This window comes from Corvus brachyrhynchos, unplaced genomic scaffold, assembly GCF_000691975.1.
Source record: "Corvus brachyrhynchos isolate BGI_N302 unplaced genomic scaffold, ASM69197v1 scaffold32, whole genome shotgun sequence".
NCBI lineage: Eukaryota > Metazoa > Chordata > Aves > Passeriformes > Corvidae > Corvus > Corvus brachyrhynchos.
This window is the reverse complement of record NW_008237919.1, coordinates 762,450-787,536: the sequence shown is the minus strand read 5'-3', so window position 1 is coordinate 787,536 and position 25,087 is coordinate 762,450. Positions and strand designations below refer to the sequence as shown.

At 39.6% G+C, this 25,087-nt stretch overlaps 1 protein-coding gene across 2 annotated transcripts in view; it reads left to right on the top strand.

Annotated features, from left to right (window-relative positions):
• Nucleotides 1-6: 6 nt before the first annotated feature.
• Nucleotides 7-25,087, top strand: part of MET (MET proto-oncogene, receptor tyrosine kinase) — an 86,629-nt gene continuing 61,548 nt past the window's right edge. The window contains exons 1-2 of one of the 2 annotated variants that reach the window (XM_017733082.1): nucleotides 7-85; nucleotides 19,216-20,430. In XM_017733082.1, the coding sequence (XP_017588571.1) occupies nucleotides 19,231-20,430 (1,200 nt within the window). In that variant the 5' untranslated portion in view covers nucleotides 7-85; nucleotides 19,216-19,230. Of the gene's footprint in view, nucleotides 86-3,299; nucleotides 7,776-19,215; nucleotides 20,431-25,087 lie in introns of those variants that run through there. The other variant, XM_017733081.1, reaches the window with a different exon arrangement.

The following is a 25,087-nucleotide window of genomic DNA, read 5'->3' as shown; positions in this document are numbered from 1 at the left end:
CGTGAGGCGCAGGGTGAGCCTGCGGGAATCCGCAAGTTGGGGATGTGTACTTTATGGTTGTGCGGCGTTCACAGTCTTCCTTGCGGTATGGCTTTTTTGTTGTTGTTGGTTTGTTTTTTTTTTTTTTCCATTTTTAAATGCAGAATTTGCTTTGAATGGTAAACAAAACGCAAAGGGCTCATATAATGGCATTCCACCACTGTTTCCATGTCAGCATTAAATTAGGTGGTCTTTGGCTTTATAAATACGGAATGCACTCCTTAGAAATTGGAAGTTTTGCACATACATCAGTAGGGATTAATAATCAAGTACCAGCGTTGTTTAACAAACTGTGCGTTTGTAACCTGTAGGAGGTTATTCAAGCTGCAGTGCATGCTTTTCCCGAAGAACCTATGCCCTGTGTGGTAGTTCATTTGCTTTCATCCCACAGGTGCTTTTTGCATTGTCCAGCAGCAAAAAGAGGATGGTGTCTCTTTTTTGTCGTCTTTTTATTTTAGATCTGAGAGGTTTGGATTCATAATCAGGCAAGATAAAGTGTCTCGCATGTTTCTCTCTAGAGAGCTGGTTAAATGTTTACAGATCATACACTGTGAGAGCAAAAAGCTAGCCTTTGGCAGGAGCTGCATGTTGAAAACAAAGTAACTTGGAGAATGACTGTATCGCTTGTTCTTTGTGCCCTAATCCTTCTTCAGCACTGTATGATTCTTTTTCTGTCTTCTAATACAAACTGAATCATTTGGAAACTGGGATATTTTGTAAAACATTCATGTCGCTATTTACAGAAGGGAGAATCAACTTCTGTGCCTTTTTGGTGGGGAGGGAATGAATTATCCTATAAGGCTTTTTTTCTCTTTTTTTTCCTTTTTTTTCTTTTTTCCTTTTTTCTTTTTTCCTTTTTTTCTTCCTTTTTTCCCATTTTTTCCTTTTTTTTTTTGCATTTTTTCCTTTTTTTTCGTTTTTTCTTTTTTTTCCTTCTCTTCAGAGGCTAACCACTGCATAGCAGTTCTTTATTGGTAAGGAAGAGTGCACATGTTGTGGCTGGAGAGTGATTCACAGACATGTTGTTTGCTCAGGTGTAGATGACAGTGCAGCCATAGATGCATGGGAGCTCACTGAGTCAGGGCAAGGCAGCCAGAAAGCCAAAATTCAGCAGACATTCAATGAAAGTCTCATGAATGCCAAACTAAAGCAGCAAGTGTTGTCTTCCCAGGACTGCCTTTCCCATCCTGATTTTCCTGCATTGATGGTTTTCTGGTACCTTAGCCGATGACCTGCAACCTCTTCCCGCTTGTCCAATGCAATCGAAGGGGCCAACCCACCTACTCTTATTCTTCTATGATCTGCAAGTGCCTGCTCTGTATTTTTCAACTCAGATGAGAAATTCAAAGCCGGCTGCCTCCTAAATCTGGCTTCCAGAACTCCAGAGACTAACTGGCACAGCTGGCTGCAGTGCAAGAGCAGCAGTCTTGCCTTCGCAGCCACAAAGGGAACCTGATGCCGGCAGCATGCTGTGCTGGGGTAGCCGGAGAGCCAAAGCTACAGCAGTGGGAGTCACAGAGCACTGGGGGATCTGCTTTGTGCCACGATTGCTTTGTGGTGGGCATGCGTCTAGACTTTATTTGCTTCAGGCAGAAAGCAAGGAGAGGTCCTGCATCTCCATCTGTGTTTGTGAAATATCTAGTGTAAGGGAAATCCTGCTTGGGCTCTCAGCACTGCACATCATTTCTTGAACAAGAAAGGGATAGGGTAGCTGAATAGCATTCTCTGAAACTACAGAAACACAAAACTCAATAGGGAGTTACAAGGATCTGTTTGGTGCAAAGCAGAAGGAATGCATGTTGTGTGTGAAACTTCAAATATACCTTCCTAACATTTTGGGTGGCATAACCCTAAACTTTGTGGTGGGTTCCTGTGAAACCCTTATGTCCAGGCTTTCTACCTCCCTGTTGCTACCTTGCTGTCTGTCCTTTGAGCCAGTGGCACAACTTCATGTTTCATTAGGCTGTTACCCTCAGATGAGGCATCAACCTCTGCATCTTGTCTGCTGTGGCCACAGCTGGTGATTTTGCTTCCTATAAAAAGGTTGTATTTGGTAATTAAACCTGTACAATGCACCACTTGTGGTCATGCCACATGGCCCCAAGCAGCATGCCATCACCAAGGAGGCAGGGCCACAGCTCCATGAAGGATTCTGAGGATGGCATCTCTTTGCTGTGGCCAAGATGAGGAGGTTTCTGTTGTTCTCTTATAAAAATCTGGTGTTTTTCTTAGAAGTGGCTTTAAAAATCTCTCATACATAGCAACTGATGCAAACATGTTAGCAGAAGCCATTTTTAAATCAGTTTCCTTACCCAGGGGAAATGTAGTATAGACAGGGCCTTCAGGAAACGAATAATTAGGTGACCTTTTTCCCCCCAGAATATCAGGTCTGTTTTATGTAGAGCTGTTTGAAGTCACACAAATTCTCATTACTCTCCAAATCTCTAACCTTGCCTTGTTTAAGATACCTTTTAGGAAATCAAATCAGTGTTTCAATCTAATTTCCAAAGGCATTCAAACACATGGTATGTGTGCTAACTTGTTTCCTCTAGCATTAACAAATCTAGCAAATTGCCAAGCTATTCGCCTTGAGGAAAACTATGATGTTGTACAAGAAGATAAAGTATTTTTTTCCTCCAATTTTAAACATTAGAAAAAGAAAAGAGGTGAAGTTATCAGACCACATTAGTCCAGGATATAACTCCTTTGAAGCAAATAGTGTTCCCAAACAGATTGCCATGGTTTTTGATCTGTTCTGGGACTTTTTAGTCATGCTGTGATCTTTTTCAGTCACTTGATGTGGCTGGATGGTGACTGAGTCCTCTTGGCTCAGACAGACTTTCATTGAATTAGTTGCAATTGAGTATACCAAATATAAGAGTGGAAAATAGAAGTGGAGATAAATAATTTAAGGTGCTTATAACCCTCAAATTTTAAGAATTTTATAATGCTCATATTTTAAGGAGAGTACATGTGTACATAAGCCAGGCACAAAGGTGCATGTGGTGCAACAGAAGCAGTGAATGGCCTGAAACCTCTCCTCTGCCTCTCCTCCCAACACACCAGTCTCCAGGGAAGCAAGTGCTCCGGAACATTTAATTTTTCAAGCAGTTGTCAATAACAGAAGAGTTTCTGCAATGCTGCTGAGGAGTTTAATAAGCTCAAAATTCTTAAACAAAATGCTTCTTTTTTTTTTTTTTTTTTTTTTTTTTTTTTTTTTTTTTTTTTTTTTGTTGTCTTCTCACTTTCTCTCTTTTTTTTCTTTTTTCTTTTTTTTTTTTTTTGGTGCATCCTACAGCTCTGGTACTTTCTTCTGCTTGTCCCAAGAAAATGAACGTGCAATTGTCCTTTTGTATGGAAGGCAGCAAAAGGTTCTTGTTTGAATTCATGATAAATTTGGTTTCAAATGCATGTGGAAGGAAAATTGCCTAATGCTTTCAGAAGATTTTCATTTTGCTCAAGTGTTCACACCATGGCCATCACCATGGTATTTGATAGCTATCCACTTTGTTGTGTACGTTGCAGCTTTAGCCTCTCACTGAAGGGTCACACTGGCATATCTTTTTTTCCTGTAGTCATACAGAAATAACAATTTTTTATGTAAGTTGCTTTCCTCTACTATAGTTCCTTCATTTTGATGTTTATCCAGCTAAAGAGTATCAGAATTTTTTTGACATGTATGGTTATCATTTCTGTGAAGGATCAGTGACCTAGCTTGACAAATTTAAAAGTTCAGCAATAAACCTAAATATGTGACATTTATTGAAATTCATTCTTTTCAATGGAGCTACTTTCTTTCAAAAATATTGAGAATAGTAAGGGATTGCATCTGCAATTTGATTAAATCTACAGTTGTTACCATTTGCCTTCTGAAAATTGATTCCCTCCCCTCCCTGTCCCCCAGCTTGACATGCTTATTGATTAAAAATTCTCCGCTGGCCTAAGCTAGCATATATTTGTTAGTGTTTGTGTGCTTCCCATGCAAGTTCAGACAGGCTTTCAACTGTGGAAGCCAACTCTATTCCTAAACTATTGGAAATGGTAAGGTTCCTTAGTAATTGTTTTAAACTAAATGATGACACATCTTTGAACCCCATTGTACGAAGGAAAAATACCTTCTGACTGGAGAGAGGTTTCCTGTTTATGTATGTGTTTGCTGGAATTAAGCCTTCCCCTGTGTGTTGGCTGAGTATTTTTTTGTAATCCAAAATGGCAACATGGCAAGTCACCTCCACAGTTTATTTTTTGGACAGGATACAGGTCTTTTATTTTCAAAATAGCATGGCTCTGGAGTTGATGATGAAGCACAGGGGCCTCTCAGTTACACTCCTGCAAGCAGACTCAGTTAATTGAGGAGGCACACTTAAAAAGACAGCTAGATTTAGGCAAGAAGTAATTAATTTTTATTGACAATTTTATACAATGTAAGTTGTTCCCTTCCCACACAGGAAGTTTTTGGCTTCAGGCAGATTTTCTTTCAGCATAAGGATATGAAATTTGCCATATGTATAATTTATTTTATAAAATGGCTAAAATCATAGCTTTGGTTGTGACTGAAGAGAGTCATGTAAATTTTTCTGCTTCTCTTTAAAAAGAGCAGCCCAGCAGGTGGCCTCCAGGTGGTAGCCCAACTGCAGAAGGATGGCATGTAATACCTGAAGGGCTTTCAGCTGTTTGGATATGGACAGGTGACCAAAAAATAAAGCATATATAATACTCTTGCCTCTTGGTATCTGGGGTGTGTAGATTTGTGACCTTGCAGCGTGCCCTTGCACCCTGCATGCCATAGCTGAACCTCCTTCAGAGGAGAGAGGTGATGTCATGAGACTCAGAAAGGCATTCTGCCTACAATAGTAATAAGACTGGACCACCACGAATTTAGGCAGTAAAGTTACAGTCATTTATGAAATACAGTGTTAAGGTTTCTGGTTTGCTTCAAATAATGCTCATTTTAAACAACTGTCTGGGACTGGGAGAAACCTGGACTAATGGACTGATTACACCGAGCATTTGTTAGGGCTGAGAGCCACATGGCCCTGGTGTGGGATGTCCACACCCAGCCCCAGCTTTGCCACCTGCTACCCCTGCCCACATCTGGCAGAACGTGCCCTCAGGTGAATTCCAGTCCCTTTATCACCCACCACAAACGCTCGGGCTGACAACAACACGTGTCGGTCTAAGAAAACTGGCTTTTTTTACCTCTTTTTGTGGTTGTGCTACTTTTCTGGTGAGAACCCTGAGCGAGACTGTGGTCTCATGGTTGTCCTTGGAAGTTTTGCCACTGACTCTTCATGGACACTGGATTTAGCTCTGCTTTTGCGTGTGTCTGCACGGTATTTGAAAAATAGATTTTCTCTTCTTTGACTTTAATAGAAGGTTGATGTACCTTTTTTGACATAAAATTTTTCTCATTAATAGTTGTACAAATTGTTAAGTCCTTCAGGAACTATTTACTTTCACCTAAATTTTGTGGAAACAAGTACTTTCTGAGCATGTTTAATGAGTTACGTGAAAACAATTATCATCTACAGTTAGAATTCCAAACTTAGTTATTTAAGGTTTCTTAACTTAATGTTTCTTTTGTTTCTTTGTTTATTTTTTAGTTTGTTTGAGCTGGATGCTGAAACTCACCTTTCTCTTACTTTGTTTTGAAACTGTTCTAGCTAGTGAGATTTCAAGCATGATAGAGGTCCATTGTGCCATGTGAATGCCTAGAAACATAATTGTTCTGTCTTTAGCTTTATCATAAATAAGAGTTCTTTTTTGATTGGTTGACCCAAAATAATTCACCAGAATTTCAGGACCATCAGAGAAATTTATTAAGACATTGGGGTTTGCCGCTCCCACCCCTACACACCTGTATCATGGATGATCCTGTGAGGATAAAAGTAGCAACTTTCCAAGTAAGCCCAGCATTCCAAGTAGGCCCAGAGAAAAGTCCCAAATCTGTGGATTGTCCCAAAGCATGACTAGAAAAGAACAAAGTGAAATAATTCCACAAGCTTAATTTGTCTTAGATATATGCTGGCATAACTCGGGCTTGGATTGCTCTCTATCTTCAAGACCGTTATACAGTCAAAATGGTAGGAGGATTTCTCTTATGGGAATCCTATATTCTTTTATCTGTTGCTATTATATATCCTGATATCTGTTATGGGTATTATTATGTATTTTTTCATGTGTCTTCTCATCCAAATGTATCAGATTCTGTTAGGTCTGAGAAAGCAGGATAAAGCAGAGTGAGGCAGCTTTGCTGAAGACAGTGAGAGGTGTTGGTAGTTGGATTAACGTCAAAAGTTGATTAATTGCTCTCTCCTAATGTCATTGAAAATGTTAAATGAATTACTTTAGTTATATTCAGTTTTCTTGTCTATTTCTAGAGCAGGGGTACTAATTCTACATGTTATATATTACTGTCCTGTAAAACCTTTCCTAAAACTCTTTAGGTTTATTGCTTTTGCTCTTTGGATTAGAGGCCAATATTTTTCCTGAGGGAAATTGTTTCTTGTTAATACTCAGTATTCAATATCATTCTTACAAATGCCCAAAGCTGCAGTAAAAAAAAATACAATTGCAATATTAATAATCTTTTAAAGAGTAGGTAGAATGCAAACAGTAATGGGCTCCAGTAAGCAGTGAGCCAATGTGGAGTTCCCCGTGTGATAAAGCATTTCTGCATTAGAGAAAATAATCCAAATTTCACCCTAAAAATGTATTTACCATCCATTCAGATGAGTGGAAAATGTTGTTCGTGTTTGAAGATGCAATTTAGCTTGCAGTAGATGATTGAAAACTGTCTTAACTGTTGTTTAACTCCTCTGATGAAAGAAAACTTTGATGAAGGAAAACTTTGAACACTTTGCTGTCGCCTTCCTATATATGTTCAAGGACAGAGTGCTGCATGGTAATGAGTTTTATCACTGTGTGTGTTTGCAGCACTTCCAAATAGTAAATGGGGGGGTTCTCCGAGCCAGGATGTAGGTGCCTTTTGTTAAACTCTATCACCTTCAGTGGAAACTATGCAAGAGTTGAAAGCAGAGGACTCAGATGTGCACTGTGTCTTCATGCTTTACTTTGATTTCTTCATTTCCTAGTATTTAGGGTTTATTAAGCCTATTGCGGTCAGAATCTGAAATTCCCAAATGTCTCTTTTTCCTGGTATTGCAAACGCTGGCCTTACAAGCAAATTACCAGAGAACATGGCATGGTGGCAACATTGCACTGTGTCCTTTTCCCCTCTCAGAGGATTAAATAGCTCCTTTTCTGGGGATGTGCTCTCCTGTGACATTTTCAAGATCTTGTCAACTCTCCACTGTAAATTTCCACAATGGCAAAATCCCATTGAAGCTAGCATGGAAACCTTACTATAAGTTTTTTAATTATCCTATGAAATTTAATATTCAATCTGTTTGTGCTTCAGAACTGCAAGATGTTAAAATCTCATTACATTTTATGTTCCATTAAATCCCATAGAATTCAGTTATTATTTCTATCAGATTCCATTTGATTCTTGTCCTTTTTATCCTGACCTTATCTATACAAAAGAGATGGATTGCAAGGCATGTCCATTTGTGAGAAAAGGGTGATTCTCTACTTCTCCTGGTGACATTCAAAAAGACCTAACCAACAATACCTTTTTTTTTTTCCTTGTTGACTATGGGAGGCTACATGAGAGGAGATGTTCTGAAAGCAGAACATGCTAATAGAAGTTGAGAGAGATGAGAGCCAGGCAGAAGGTAAGTAAAGTCAGCACAAGAGCACATGAAATCACAAAAATCATTAATGACCTTCTAATTGCAGAACTGAATGCCATGGTTATCATGCAGGGCTAAAAAAAAGGGAAAACACCTTGTGTGGTCATTTTCAGTTAGAAGGGCTCTTTTCCAGTTCTGTGGAGTTTCCTTTCCTTCTGAAAACACAAAAATAAGTATGCATTTGTTCTTCAGATGTAAGCTGCCATGATAACATCAGCTGGGGTAGAGCTCAGAGACAACTTTGCTGCTTCCTGAAGATGGCTGAGTTGCATTTTTGTTTGTTTGTTTTCAGATTGAGAAGTTTTCATATAACATGCTTTGAAAGAGCTTCTTTTATGCAAATGATGCCACAATTCTCTTGTATGTGAAACACAAGCTGGGCCAGCCTCTGTCTGCAGATAAGCAGGAATTGGTAAAGTTCCCTTGACTGCACTGGGAGAGCTCCCTGCTTATCTGAGCAGAGTATGTGCACCCAAAGTCCCTGCAGGGTACAAAAATAAGGTAACAACCAGTGAATTGTTTTCACAGCACAAAAAGCCTTTCAGGAAGGAGCAAGGAGCAATAAGAGGAGGCTTAAAAATAAGAAAGTACCCCTTCCCCAGCTGCAAAAGGGCAATCTGAAGGTATGTTATTTACTGAGACCACCATCACATGCTATTAATAGGGGTAAAAGCCCATCAGTCAAATATTTGACTACTCGTGGTTTATAGGGATTTCAAAGACTTATGGAAAGATAATGTCTGTGTCCATTAGCTAGTTACTTGGAAATGCAGTGTTGGTTAATTCAGCATTTCTTTAAAGAGTAATGATTATCTTCATTAACAATATATAAGATTTTTAAAGATTTACTCTTCTGCACCTATCATTCCTGTTACATCTTCTACATCTCAGTATTTACCCTGTATCATCTATTGCTCATTTTAAATGAGGTAGTATTGAGATTCTGTCATTGCCACAGATCTTCTGTCTTTCAGCCTGTTTTAAGCACCCTGTTCTCTAGTCCTTAGTCAGCTCAACTATCACAGCAATCAATGAGAATAGTGTTTGCATATAGACTGTGGAGTCAAGTCTTGGAAAAGATGATGGCTTCACAGTGAAGGAATGTAGCTTATCCTGCCCTAGCTTAGGTCTGAAACTAGGCTCTTGTGTGAAAGCCAGGTGTGTAAGAGTTCAGATCTGTCCATCATCACCCCAAACATCTGTATCTTGTTATAATTACTTGTAAGTAATTATTATCACAAGTAGTCCATATTTTTTGTCTGATGCTAATAAGCAATACAATATAATTTGAATATTTTTAGTAGTAGCAGGGATACAAAAGAAAATGTTCCTGCTAAATGACAGTGACCTTTGTTCAGTGCCCAATATATTGAATTAAATACCAACTGTTTAGTAAAACATCATGCTCAGGAGCAATTGTTTCACTATAAAGTCCTAAATTAAAAACATACATTAACTGACCAATTTCCAATTCTACCACTGCCATTTGATTTTCCTTTTAGATAAACAGACCGAGCTTAATGTTATGGGGAAGATCCAGAGAGGCTGCTTTGGCATCTAAAATTGTGTTTAGAGTGAGTTTAGGGCACAAGTCCAACAAACAGATCTAAAAAGCTAACACTCACTGGCCACAAAGCTCTCAGGTGCTTAGATTGACCAATGTCTGCACTTTGTGCTAAATATTCCCTGGATCTCACCTGAGCTGGAGCTCTGGAAGAGAAGACCAAGCAGCAAGAGGCTGAGTCCTGGCTGGGTTACAGCTCCCAGCAAAGCTTTTTTGCAGTGCCCAGACAGGATGGAGCCAGGCACAGGTCCTGCTGCTGACAGGCAGCCTCCAGCACCACGCTCCATCCCCTTTCTTCCTCCCAGCTGGCTTGGCTCCAAAGCACCAGGACAGCTTTGCCTAGGAGGACTCACATTCCACTGTCTGCATCTTCCCACCGAGACAGGAAGAGGAGGAGGAGGAGGAGAGAGGAATGGCCCTGGGTGGTGGATTGCTGGATCTCATGGCAAAAGGGCAGGAGAATGCAGGCAGGAGCTGCAGAGAGAGGGCAGGAGCCAAAAGCAGCAGAGACAAGCCCTAGTCCCAGATGAAGACCTTTGGCCAGGCTGTTCATGCAGGGATGAGGACCATGGTTTTAAATCAGTCCCTTTATGGCAGGCACCATCTTACAGCTCAGCTTTTCTGTGCTGCACCCTGCACAGTTTGACCACCAGCACTAAGCCTTTTGTGTTTTGGAGATGTTTTGTAAGTGGATTAATCTATCCTCATTTCACCCTTATGAGAAAGGTAAATACCCTCTGAAGTTTGGAAACAGCCTCTTTGCTTATCTCACAGACTCCTTGAATCTGGCTCCAGATTTCCAGAGGAGGCATTCCAGGGTCTGAAGAAGTCCAAAACTTCATTCTGGCCTGGTATAAATGAGAACCCCTGAAGAGCTACAGTTGCACATTTAAGCTCCCCAGGTCTCCTCAAGATGAGGGGAGAGGACAGTCTGAAAGAAAGTAAATGAAGCAGATGAAAAATCCTTTCAGAAACAAACACACAAAAAAAGATCCCATTAACATGAAAAAACAGACTGCTCAGCCATCTCTGAACTCCTTCTTCAAACTATTGAACTTTTCAGCATCTTCAGAAGGTCAACATAATACTTTAAAATAAAAGCTGTGCCTGACGGACCCTTGCTGAGGGACATCTGCCAAAAAAAAGGCAGCTGAGGCTGCCACAGCCCAGCCACTCTCCTGATTGCAGCTGTGACACAGTTGCCTCTGGTGAGAGCCAGGATGTCAGATAGGCTGGTCCCAGGCCATTTCGGGATTTATGAATGCCAATACCGTAAAGTCCTTGGAAGGCAATCATGAATCACAGGTTCGCAGCAAGGCAGCAGTCATGCCAATGAGTCGTCATTAACTCTGTTTCTAAACTGAGTGAAAGTAGGGCATCAGTTAAAGTGCACTGCAATAACATAAACTTACAGTGACAAAAGCGAGGTCAGCATTAAAAAGAAAAGGTCATAACCGCCTAACCAAACACAGATGGGAAACAAGCACTATCCTTGACGTTCCTGTTTGATTATCAAAAAGCTGCTATGAAGCTAAGTAGACCATCAGGTTATTAACTTTGGTATCAGATAAAGTATTAAAGCTGAGGCATAAATAAAGACCCCATTGCTTTCACTAGCAAATTTACAGACACAGCCAATTCAGTTTTGTTTGTAGCTGTTCTGAGTGTTTGCACCACATTTTCACTTGGGGCAAAGACCACCAAAGCTTTGCATAGAGGTGGTTTGTGTTTGGCGGGGCTGATTATCTCAAACACAGCATTACACAATCATGGTTATACCTTGTGGAGCCAGCTTGGGCATGGAAGGAGTGCAGTCTGCTTTCCAGCACTAAGTAAACATGAAGACAAATAACAGTATCAGCCCAATACAGTATCAGCCCAATGGACTGTGCCAGGCCAGACCAGCCCCACAAAAGTTCCTAGATGCAAGGAGATGACTTGGAGGCAACTTAAAGTCCTCTGTACAGTGCTGACAGTGATCCACAAGCAGAGCTTTTTCTTGGTTTTTCCTTTCCCCGGGTAAGCCACCCCCAGCAGGCTGAGTGAAGGAGAGCTGAGGGTCTCATTCCAGCCTTTGGGCCAGCTCTCCAAATCTGTGGGCCCAGCTCACTCACACAGATGTGCTGATCTTGCTGGGATCCTGCACAGTTTGACCATGACATCTCAGCTTGACGAGCTGCGTATCAAGCAAGGCATCAGCAACCTTTTGGAAATCCTTGACCCTAAGTTTTGTCACTAATTTGCCTTGTGGCTCTTGGAGACACATTGACTAAGAAGGGTGAAGTCATGGCACACAGTGGCATGCTTTATGTGTGCCCGCCAAGCAGAAAGCCACTGCCTGACACTGTCCTGCCAGCTCTTTCAGAGGAAAGAACAGAGCCAGCACAATTTCTTTTGCTTAGTATCCTAGGTATTTGTACCATACCTTGGAAGAATTCAGGGACTTTTTGGGTTTTATTTGCTGATATTATTATATTTACTATGACATGAAAAGGAAATTTGATAATTTGGTGGGCTTGTAGATCCATTGGTACCATTCTAGTAAAATATACCTTATCATCACTATTTTGGTACAGTTGTCATATACCTTACCATCTGTAGCTATTGACATATAGAACTTTTTTTTTTCTTTTTTCTTTCTTTTTTTTTTTAAGAGAGGTTTTTTAAGAGATTAATGTTTGGCTGTGAAGAGTTATTATCTCAGGGACTCCTAAGAACCATTAGCAGCAAATGACAATTAAACTGCTGGAAATGTCCTGCATCAAGATCATTCATAATTGCTGTTAGAACATTTAGATCAAATCTGTATGCTGTCTTGGTTACTCATGACTATCTGCCTTTTAATCTTTTTCATTTTTATGACCCATGCCATTCCTTTAATTATCACAGTATGGAAGGCTGTTAGCTTTACAAGACAGGAAAGGCTTCCAAAATATGCTCTGCATTTCAATACAAGAATTCAGGTAGATAGATGTTATAACCATAAAAAAAAGTAGAAAATCTAAGTGCTGGGAGTAGTTGAGGGAATTGAGCTAAAACTGCACTTGCAGCCAGGTTTGCCAACTTGGCTCTTTACAAAAGGAGGAACTGCATTCCAAGGAAATTACACTGTCCCTGTTCAGTACAGACAACCACAGAATGCTCAGACTCATGCAAAAAAGTTGAACGGAACCAACTCAGAAATGCAAGAAAGTTGCTTTCTCCTACTATAAGGTGTTTTTCACACTAGAAACAAAGACTTGCATCTTTACCTGAGCTTGTGTGATTTCTTCAGTCCACCAGGACATGTCTGCATTTGTCCCAACTCACTAGAAGTTGGTAAAGGCCTTTGCTTTGCATATGCGGTAAAAATACATAAGAGATGAATTAGTCTGTTCAAACATGAAAAATTTGAAGTGACCCCCAAATATCTCCATTATGCACTAACCTGAACCAGAAGACCAACATTGCCCTGTATTATTAGTCATGACATGTGACTATATCAAGCACAGCGTGTTACTCTACTCACACACACACAGCTCTTTTTCTACTGGTACTGAACCTTTGGACTGAGTAAGATGTTCACATATCAGTTGTCAGGCTGAATTATTTGCTGCAGATACCAAGCTTAAGTCTGCGCTAGAACTGGGTTTGTTCTACTTCAGCTGTAGTGGTAAAGAGCCACAATAACATCGCAGGTATTTTCTTACTCAAGTTCCACAATTGCTGACTTGCATTTCAGATGAACAGAATGGAACAATTGTGTTGTTTGCTTTCTATTTTCCTGTTATTGCTAAACAATACAATAGTTTTTTAAAAATCCTTCCATCCTTATCATCCAGATGTGGAAAGCTGTCCTCTTGTATTTAAAGATCCAAATCCATCTGGAAATATAAGCATGAAAAAATAGTGAAGGTTCTACCTTATTTGGGGTATTTCCTCCCTGGTTTTCATTTATTCTTTGTATATTTTGAACTACTAGTCCATGTTCTTTGTGGAAATGATTCCTCAGCCCTTAAAATGAGTACTACTTCCTCACATGAGAAATTTCTCTCAATTGCAAGGAAAGCTGTATTCCACCTATTAAATTAATCTTTTTGAGCAATATATAGCTCTTGATCTGTTCCACTCATTTGTAACATATCAGTGAGTGTTTGCTGAGGTTCATTACAAAAGAACCAGTAGTGCCATTGTAGACCATCACAACAAAAAAATGATTAAATAAATCCAGTTGTGCTAGAGACCCATGACATGAGTTGGCTTTAGGGTGTTAAGTTCTGAAGCAAGTTTCAAATGAAATACTCTGCTGCACTGCAGGACACCTCCAAAAAATACCAAATGAGTGTAAGAATAGAATTTTCTCCACTGCAAAGGCTAGATTAGTGTTCTTGTGGTTTAAAGCCTGTTAAAAATAAATGCGCTAGACAACAAAAATGCTTCTTCTGATAGCTGCTGTGAATTATGATGGTATATTGGACCCAGTAATGGACCGTGTATATAAAAGAGTGTGTTTTATGTGGGGATAATTTAAATTCTTTTTTTATGTTTTTGAATAGTGTAAGAAAAGGCTTACAGATCAGGTGAACCTGTTAATGAAAGCAATTTCTTGTGACACGCATGACTGCACTGTGTATGTAGAGAATGTAGTTAATGGTAGATCCTTCAGCAATTGCCTAGACTGTGCCCTGTCCAACAGTCCTTCCCCATCAGCCATCTGCATGCACACACACCTCTTGGAATAGCATAGAAACCTCCCAGCTCTGCTGTCAATGAATTTATGACCTAAATCACTGCTAATAAGTTCTTTGACTCTATGCACTGGAACACTGCATTGTGTTAGAGTGGATACCATGCTGTAGGAAAATTATGTTGCCACCCTAGTCAGGATGAGTGACCTAACCCAGAGCTGAAATAGTGCTGAAGACAAGGGATCATGAATTTTAACTCAGATTAGCCATTTGAATGCAGCTCAGGGATAATTTCTATGTTTGTTGCTGACTTACTCAATTTCTTTGTTCTTTCTGTTATCTTAAGGTAACTAACTCAGTTCAGATTTAAAAACTTTTTTTTTTTACCTGTGAACATAGAAAACAGGTTACCTTCACTAAGTATTTTACATGTAATCAACCTTGTGTACAGATGCAATTGATTAATTGGAAAGTCTGATGAAGACACATCCATTATGAGCTTAATCTGTTGAAGCTCATGCCAGTGCTGTGACAGATTTGCAACAACCAATTAAAGCTGGATGGATGGAGCTGTTATCATCACCCCCTCTCATTTTCCCTGTCCTCTTAAATGATGATGCTCTCTCCATGGCACAGCCTCTGAACCACAGGGAATCAGGTCCTGCACTGACACAGATTTTAGTCCAAAATAGCAAAGCAAACTGAGCTCTCAGGAGGACCAGTCACTAGGGTTATTCTATATAAATTTGCCACCACAACTCTGTCAGAGACCAAAGGAACAAGGTGTACTATCCCACTGGAAGAATTATAAAACCATACTATCAAATGTTTCCTTAAAGAGGGGAAAAGGCTACTGTTTGCTGACAATAGAGTTTTTGAAACATGAATTAACATGGCTCTGCTGTTGCCTAAACTGAAATGACCTACTGAGGACTAGATATGTTCTTGTGCAAACACGCTCTCTGTGGGATAAAGAGGATCCTGTAATTTCCTTTTCTGTAATAAAGCAAGGAAAAATGAGATGCACTAAACAACCTAAAAAATGCTTTCATGTCCGTGTGTTGTCTGAACTTGTGGAGATCCATGGAGTGCTTGTGATCAGAAATAAATGGCACCCAGGCTTCTGAAATGAGGGAAAGGAAAACAAGCATGGCTGTGTTTTTTGGCTTCATTGAACATGCCAGATTGAACATTATTCCATGATAAGGCCAGGCCTGGTTTATCAGTACAGTGGCAAACAGTGAGAAGGAGAGACATGATGTTCAATATTTACAAATTATCACCCAGGCCATAATTAGAGGGAATGAAGCTTGTAGGAAGAAGATTGCCATTGGGAAACTTTTAATGGTACAAAAACACTTGAGACCAAGCCTGATGGAAAGCACCAGCCATAGCACTTGAGATTGCCAATCACACTAATATGACACATCATTACCAACCATTTGCAATGGTTAACCAAAATCTATTTTCTCATCAGTTTTACTGGCTACCATCTGATGAGGGATGGAAAAATGAGCACATCATGACACTGGCTTTGAAAATATCTCTTACAAAAGGAATAATCCATGCACAGCTATTGCTCACTGATAGCTATTGCAAGCCAAAGCTTACAAGTCATCTGTAGACACATGAGGGACACACACATGTCGCAGGAAGGTCACAAAAGATTGAACAGCATCAATCATTCAAACCAAGTAGAGAAACAAAGGTATTCCTTGTTTTCCTTCTGCAACTGATAGTGGCTAGTTCTTTGACCTGTATCTATAGCAGAAGTATTTTGGTTCTAATTCATCAAAACTCTTTCAGTTCAATGAATTACATTTGAGTCTATGCTAAGGAGAACTGTTGGACCTCTGAAGAAAGGCAGGACTGAATTTTTAATTCACCAAAATTTCTGTGTTTCTTCAGGATGAATTCAGCTGAAGTGTATTTGCAGTGACCTGGTCTGGAGGTTACAAAAGAGCAGCTCTGTGCTGGAGGTTGCAGAGTCAGAATAGAGAAAGAACCTGGGTCAGACACAGATGGAAAGAGTCACCAAATGTCCTGAGACTCTGAGTAAGAAGCAGCAGGGTTTATACGGTGTGAGGACTGTGAAGTAAACTGTACTCTTCAAATGATTCCTATGTTCTCCCTAAGCTATAAATGTCTCACCATAGACATGTCCCTTCTGATATCAGGCACCTTGAGGGAAGATTCACAGTATGCTGGAGATGTGGACTGTGGGGAACCATCTTCCCTAGAGAGTTGCCCATAAATCTGAGCTGGAGCTTCCCATAGGTGGGAATCAGCAGATTTCTGTCTGGGAGGATGCTTGAAATTTCTCAAAAGTATTACAAAGGAAAGCACCATGATGAGACTCAAATTAAAGAGAAAAGATGACTTGGTTTTCATTTATTGCTCATATTTTCCTTCCTGTAGTGGTAAAATAAAGTACCTATTATTCCTGGCATCCTTTACATCACACTGAATCCCACCTTTGTTCTTACTGTTAAATTTTCCATTCCAACATCACTTGCTAAAGGAGTCTAACATGAAATTTTTGGTCTCCAGAGCATAGATTGAAATCGGTGGTGTTTTACTGAGTGTAGGCAGAGCAGCCTATCTGAGGATACTGGCCTCACATCCCAAAATATGGCTGGAGTTAAAGCATAAGTCAGATAGTATTTATGGCTCTAAATACCCCTGCAGTGCACACTGGTACTGGTTGTTGGACAACTGGGATCCTCTTTTTCAGATGCTGGAAGAATGGAGAGGATTGTAAACTGAAGACTGAGAGACATAATGGGTGGGAAATCTATTGTGGAACATTAAAACAAGAACATAGTACAGAATATACTGCAACATATAAAGGTGCCTGTCACATAACCTTCCTTCCATCTTTTTTTCCTGTGTTGGTGGTCAATCAGCCTCATCCTCACCCAGCTCTTGTCCCACCCATTGCTTTCTCTCTCCACTGCAGGACCACCTCTGTTATGTGGGATTAAATTTATTCTAGTAAACGATATACCTACCTCTGCATTGTGTCAGAAATATAGCACTTTTGGAATTTTCTGTTTAATCCAGTATTTCTCAGAACATGCTGACTCATCAGAAGTGAATCTGCAGGAATGTATCAGTTTCAGCAGTTTCTTGGGTGGAAGTGCTGGTTGAAAAGAGGCAGACAGTCAGACCAGGCTCCCACTGCTCCCAGTGCTGGGACCTTCACTTGGCACTGGCCAGGCAGGACGTGAACACGATTGTTCTTGGATCATGTGTGACTTCTGGGTGTTTTACACAAACTTTGAAAGCTCTTGGTTTCATCCCAGCACAGAGCAGGAAAAATTCCACGATAGCAAGATGTTACAGAGGATGAGAAAACAGTTTCTTGCCCTATACAATATGGAGGTCAACACTTTGTGTACTGTGACTATTTTCTAATTATATCGATATCCTTGCTCTTTTTTCTTTCTTTTTTAAATGTAAATCCAGGCTAGATTTGTTTCCAGGATTCTGTTATCATTAATTAATATCAGAAAAATGTTACTGATTTGAAGGAAGATCTTTATGTCTCAATACTAGAAGTGTGACTTGTTTTTACCAGCTAATGCTTGCAAATAGCCCGTGTTTCTGATTTTTATCTCCACGTCTTGATCATGATTCTTATCAGACAATAGGGAGAAAGAACAATTAGTTTCCAAAACCTATTATTTTGTGTAATTAAAGAGGTAAACCACAGAAAGAATTCAGTGGATGCTGAAATAAAGCATCACAAGAATTATCAATTGTTTTAACCAATCTAGTGAAAACACTGGATTTATACACAGCTGAAACAGCTCTGATCTATAGTCATATTTTCATTTTGCTTAAAGTCCTAATGAAATAAAAAGTTGGTACAGACTCCTATTATTCAGTCTGTAATTTTCTAGGTCATCTATTTTAAATTCTTTCAGTGGTCACAAGCATTTCTTGATTAGCAACAATTGCCTAACTATAGTCAAACTAGAAGGATTTTCCCAAAGTATGTGATCATATTGCTGTTAGAATGCATAATTGTTTTCTCCACGAAGAAGCTAAATTTGGCTTAACAACTGTGTCATGATGTTAACAGAAAATGTCTGGTGTGACAGGGCATAGTGTGGATACTGCACTGAAACGCTCATAACCACAGCTCATTTCATTGATCTTTCAAGGGGGTGAAATATCACACAAGTCATCTGCCTTTGGTTTTTCAAGCCACATCAAACAACTGTGCAGAGATGTAAAAAAAAGACAGAAGTGCTAGGTGGTTTGATTTCATCAGTTAATGGCTGTAGGTCACTCGATAGCCCTTTGTTTACAATACAGCAATATGCCTGTATCTTGTAAGGCTCACCAGAGTGACTTACTGCTGTGGTACAGGGCCTAAAATAAAGCTTGCACATGCCAGGCACCACATGATGCATAAAATATTCTAATAATACATTACAAAGCCTTGTCAACACTAGGGAGAATGACTATTCCAAGAAATAGGGCTGGCTGAAAAAAGACATTTTTTTTTCAAGCTGGGCCTTTATGAAAGACAGTGATTTGGGGAGCTGGCAGGAGAGAAAGAGAGAGAGAGAGAAGGGTTTCTTGCTTTGGTCTGGTGGAGAAGTGGCTCTTTCTTGGTTAATCAAAAATATCAACAGAATAGAAGTCCACTCCAGCTAAATTTTCACATTAGTTCATGTCTTTTCTATTTCTTACTTTTGATCAGCTGTGCTAGGAACCCATTCAGCCCCTTGAGGACTTGACAAATATCTTATATCCACACATTGAAGTGCTCCAACTGCTTTGTGTGCAGTTGTGTCCTAAGCGTCCTGGGCAGTTTTGCTTTCAAGTATGTGTACACCATCCTGTTCTAAACCGTATCAGTCAGCTGGTTTAATGCCAGTGTGGAAGTAGTCCTCTCTCTTTTGCTGCTCTGCAACATGCCGAGGGGTCTTGAGAAATTCATCATAAGAAAATCCTTCTGTGAATTGTTCTAAAGGCAGTGAAATGGGCACCCACAAAGAACAGGGATTATAGTCGTTTCTAGCACAACTATTATGACACTAAGTAAGATTGCAACACTTCTTAAACTGAAATAGTTCAGCTACTACATGCAGCCTAAAAACAGATTTCTGTTGTCTGATAAACTGACGATTTTCTATATGAAATATAACCAGTTTTTCCGTTAAATATATTTTGACAGATTAGATCTCTGACAATGAAGCCTTTTACTGCATATCCTTCTGGGTTTATCGTATTCCTGCTTGCCTTGCTGCAGAGGAGCCATGGACAATGCAAAGAAGCAGCTAAAAAATCAGAGATGAATCTTAGTGTAAAATATGATCTTCCTAACTTCATCGCAGAAACACCAATTCAGAATGTAGTTTTATATAAGCATCATGTTTATATTGGAGCAGTCAACAAGATTTATGTACTAAATGAAACTCTTCAGAACATTTCTGTGTACAAGACTGGGCCTGTTTTGGAGAACCCTGACTGTGCACCATGTGAAGATTGCAGAGATAAAGCCAACTTATCTAACAGTGTATGGAAGGATAATGTCAACATGGCACTGCTTTTAGAAACTTATTATGATGATCAGCTCATCAGCTGTGGGAGTGTGTCCGGAGGCATCTGCCACCGTCACATCATTCACCCTGACAACCCTGCTGACATTGAAAGCGAGGTGCACTGCATGTACTCACCCCAGGTGGATGCAGAAGCAGATAACTGTCCTGACTGTGTTGTTAGCACTTTAGGAACCAAAGTTTTGGTGACTGAAAAGGACAGGTTTGTCAACTTCTTTGTTGGAAATACTGTGACATCTACATTTCAGCCTCCCCATGTGCTGCATTCAATATCGGTTAGAAGATTAAAAGAAACACAGGATGGTTTTGAGTTTCTCACAGATCAATCTTATATAGATATCCTCCCTCAGTTCCGTGACTCGTATCCCATTAAGTATGTCCATGCCTTTGAAAATGATCACTTTGTCTATTTTTTGACTGTACAGAGAGAAACTCTTGACTCACAATCTTTTCACACTAGAATTATCCGCTTCTGCACTTTAGACTCAGAGATGCGTTCCTACATGGAAATGCCTCTTGAGTGCATTTTTACTGAAAAGAGAAGAAAGAGGTCCATCCGAAAGGAGGTATTCAACATTTTGCAAGCTGCCTACGTAAGCAAGCCTGGCGCAGCTCTAGCACACGAAATGGGCCTTGGGCTCAACGATGATATCCTTTATGGTGTTTTTGCACAAAGCAAACCAGACTCTTCTGAACCAACCAACAGATCTGCTGTCTGCGCCGTCTCTGTGCGAACCATCAATGAGTTCTTCAACAAGATTGTTGACAAGCAGAACATGAAATGTCTCCAACACTTTTATGGGAAAGAGAGCAAATACTGCTTGAATAGGGTAAGTGATAATTGATTTGTTACATTTTGGGACTTTTGTTTTCTCTTTGCCTACTCTATTGCCACATATCTGTTCCTTCAGTTTCAGTTACAAAATGTAAGTCCCTGATCATTGCAGGTTGCTTAGCATTGCTGTTGATTCATCTCTAAAAGGATTAGTTCCTGTAAAATGATTATGAAAATCACTGAGGTTTTTATGGGGCTAAAAATGTAGGTTTTTGCTTGAGAAACTATGATGCAGATAAATTGAACATTTAGGCAGTTATTTCTTTTATTATTAAAAAAAAGTATTCATAAACATTCATATTCATGTGCACTGAAGAGTCCCTGAAAAACATCACATACTTAAAAGTACGTTAATGCTGAATCACTGCCCTTCTCAGAAATAAATGAAAGAGCTGGTTTGGAATATGTCATGAAGAGCCAGATTGTAATGTAGTTACTCATGCTCGGTACAGAAACAGTCCAACTGACATCAGTTTTCTGCATGAAATAAGTGTCAGTGAAATCTGTATCTGAATGAGGGCTCAGGTAGTCTTGGGTAGGAGGGCTGCCTTTCTGTACACCATGACGTTGGGAGACTGCTGCTCTCCAGCCATATGAAATTCTGTGAGCAGAGGAAGCACAGAAATTTTCCCTTTCCCTTCTGGCCAATGTCTGTGCTGGTTTCAGGTCTTGTAAAAGAAATACAGAGTCTGGGAATTGAGTAGTTTTAACAGTTACTTTGGAACATGAAATGTTAGAACTTTGTATCACCTGCTTATGAAGCAGGCACTTAAATATCCCATCTGGGGATCTTTCTTTTCTCAAAAACAAGAAATTTGGAGCTCAGAGGTGGCACGCTGTCTTCTACCAGAGGGCCAGAGCCTCTGTGGCAGGGCTCTGCTAAGCCAGTATGAGGCCTGTGTCAGGACAGATCAACAGCTCAACCTGCATTTAGAGGTGGATGGTATCTGTCATTTCCCACTGTTGGGACAGCTCGAAGTAAAAGTGGGAGCCACGGGCCTTCTTCACCCCAAGTATGACCAGTATCCTCTTCAGCACAGCTGCTCAGCACAGGGCATCAATTTAGGATGTTGACACACGTCCTGGTTGGAGGTGGGAGTCCATTTCGTCAAAGAGAACAGCTGCTCCCCACTGCCAGAGGTGAGACAGGGCAGTCTGGGAAGAGGAACCCATTGCAGAGACCCTGTGGCTTCTCCCCAGTAGCAGGAACGTGCTCAGAGGCCATCTGACACAGTCTGAGCATAACCACAGCAGCCTTGGCATCTTGGGAATGACAGCTTATAGCAGGCTCCAGGTGTTCAACACAGATGTAGGCATTGCCAGTGGATCCTGATACAGCAGCCCCAACAGACATAGCATTTTATTCCCTTTTTTGTAGGAGGGGGACAGGCAATTTTCAGGAACTAAAAACAAGTTAGCAAACATTCAGCACAGTACCTTATCTCTCTTTACTGTGTTATTGCTGTCCTAATTTTTCATTTCGGGTAGTAATATCCTCTTCTTTTTTTTTTTTTTTTTTCATTTTTCAGTTCACTTTTAACAAGAAATATTGTCCTTCTCTGAAAGTACTTTATTCTATATTCCTGGGGTATATGATTTGTGAATGAATGTCTTTAAAGCTCGTGGCCTTTAACTTATCTCATTCTGCACTTGCCTATACACCCATTTCATAAGGTGATCTCTTCAAAGCAAAGTGTACCATTAAAATATTGACAGAATAATTTGCCACTTTTCACATGCTGGGAAGTACTTTCATGTTTCAAAAGCTTTTCCAGACTCTGCTGCTTTGCATATCAGAATGAATGTCTCAAACTGTGGACATGTTTATGATAGTTGCCTATTTTCAAGAAATGTCATCAAAGCTCTGATTTCTGCTACATTAAATTAATAAAGGGAAAAATGTTTCTGTGATTTCTTGTGGTTCTTTTAAATGGCATAAAGGCAGTCAGAAATGTTTGTCCTGATTGTTTGCTTAACACTGAAATATCAAGACTGTCAAGCTTTACCCTTCCATTTCCTTTGCTTTATTCCAGAGGACTCATTAAGCTTCAGTAAAAAGGGTCCTCTGAGGTTTTTCAGGTTTCAACTAGCCAAAACGATTAGCAAGAATTTGCCAACCATCCTTTATACACCTGTTTTTCTCTGGTGTGTAAAATAGACCTGAAGGGTTGGAATGTGAAGGAAGGGAAGGAGCAGGCAGAAGAACGAAAGCACATTATTTCTTATGCTTGTCCCAAAAATGTCAAATTTGGTCTTTTCTGATTTTGCTGGAGTTTAAATGCTAATTAAGAAAAAAAGTCTCAAACCCCTAAACTCTTCTTAGCCCCTTCTTTGTACATTGTAAAAGTGTACATGAGGGCATAAAACATTTTTCCCTTTTTTGTAAGTCACCTTCAACTTAAAAGAAAGCTTTTATAAAATCTGAGAGTTTGTCACAGTTTATTTTCATGAAGTTCAAAACTTGTTTTTGTAATGTAGCCAAGATGATCTTTCTCTTTGATGTTGAGAGAATAAAACCACAGACCACTGATGCAAGTGAAAGGCACTGACCACTGCAAAATTAAGTCATAGGATGGTGAAAACAGTCCAGCAGTGAATATGGTATACCACTAACTTCAACATTAAAAAGAAAAATGAGCCTCTAGCATGCTTTGCAAGGAAGTGCTCTCTGATAATTTACAGTTAGAGTCTGATTGATGAAGGCCATTTCATGTTATCAAAAAAAGTCCCATAAGACAATTGTACGTAATTTTGTTGGACTTCCGGTAGTCTATCTTTTTAAGTGGCTGTCCCTCAGGACTGTTTAATCTGAGGCTTCTAAAGGTAGAATTAGATGAAAATAAACCTGAATGATACATCTAAAATACTTCTTCAACTTGTTCTTCTCATATTTAAAGAAAAAATAAGAAAAACTTCCACTCATCTTGATGTGATTGACAAAATTTGTTCAGTTTTGGCCTTGTTTTCTAAAGAAAAGAAGTTTATGTGGTCGTGCTATTTTAGGTCTGTCTTTCTGTTAGTTATCCTTACAGCCTCAGCAGTAAGAAATCTTAAAAGATGTGAATTCAAGTGTGAATCCAGAGACAGATCCCACATAGGCTCAGGCTATGGAAACTGATGAAATTTTAGGAGTCCCTTTATAAACATCAGAAGGACTCACAAGGACTGAAGAAGGTATTGCTCCATGGAAAAAAAGTCTCCATCAGAGCTTAGTTGAAGAGCAAAGTCAACCAACCACGAGATATAAATCCAGACACAACTGTGCTTCACTTACTCCAGTGCTCATGGAAAACTTCATCAAATTGAAATAAAACATTTCCAGTTGTGTTTAAGTGTAATACATATTAAGCCAAAACCTGGGCTCACTGAAGTCAGGGTTAGGAGAAGTGAATCCGATGTAGCATCTGATTGATGTCAGATGTACTGCAGCAGAGCTGTGACTAGTTAGTGCTGCGTAATAATTCCCTTCAGTGAAAAGCTGGCTGACACTTAAATGACAGCAAGATGGAAACAGAACTGGCTTTGAATTAAAAGAAAAAATGGGAGTAATAGTAAGGAGGTTTTATTGGTCGAGTCAGGACAAAGATATCTGAGAGGTAGCTGCTGTAGGGGGTTTTGAATCACTGTTCAGGAATCTCCCACAACAAAGAGAAAACTGGATGTAGCCTTTAAGCAGAGTTTATTTGGTCAGTTAGTCATTATCAGCCCCAGTGTGGTATCCTCAAAGCAGAAGTGTGTTTAGATGAGGAGACAAATGCTGCTTACTTCATTTGCAGACACAGTCCATTAGTGTGCATCTTTACCATGGATTAAATATTATTTTTCAAGTGAGAAAAATGAGCTGATTTTAGCCTTGACAATCTCAACTATACATTTCAGTTGTCATTAGATAGATCATGATCTTACAGGCTTTGTTTGGCCTTTCTGCATCTCTTATGTGCTAAAAAAGTGTAAGCCAAATTACCTGACTTCAATCATTATGGACTTATGTGATAAAGCACCTCTAAAAATGAAATCCAAATTCAGCTCTGTAAAGATCTTATGTCTTCTTTTTTTTACAGGTAAATTCAGGTGAAAGCTTAAAATACTTAGGCCTTACAGGAAAAGAGAAACCACAGACAGGCTTTTGCCACCATGTTCCCAGCAAGTGTCACAAAGCAAGATAAACTGGTAACAACTCCTCTTAAATGAAAGGCACAAACTATTGGAAAACCTGAAAGGAAAACAGAAGATCACCAAAACAAAAGATAAAGTGAGAGTAAAATAAACACATGGTGATGCTTCTTTATTACCATTACACACATGATAGATGAGTAAAATTAGGTTATGCTTATATTGTAATGGAAGAAAATAATTGCTGCCTTCTATCAGGAAACCACAAAAGCACTTATTGATCTGTCATCTTAAGGCTGTGTCTAAGAATATTTAATAAAATAAACAGAGATAAATAACTCTTTTGAGGCCCTGTAACTGTAATATCCCATACCATTTGGCTTAAAATTTTGGCAGGTTTAAAAATAACACCACATATCTCTGATTAAAATGGGTTGTTGTAAATTATTTAGATCATCTCACAGCATGAAGGTGTTTTTATATTGTGAGTAGAACGTGACTGAATATTTTCCCTAAAAGTCAGGCACCAGAATCCGTTA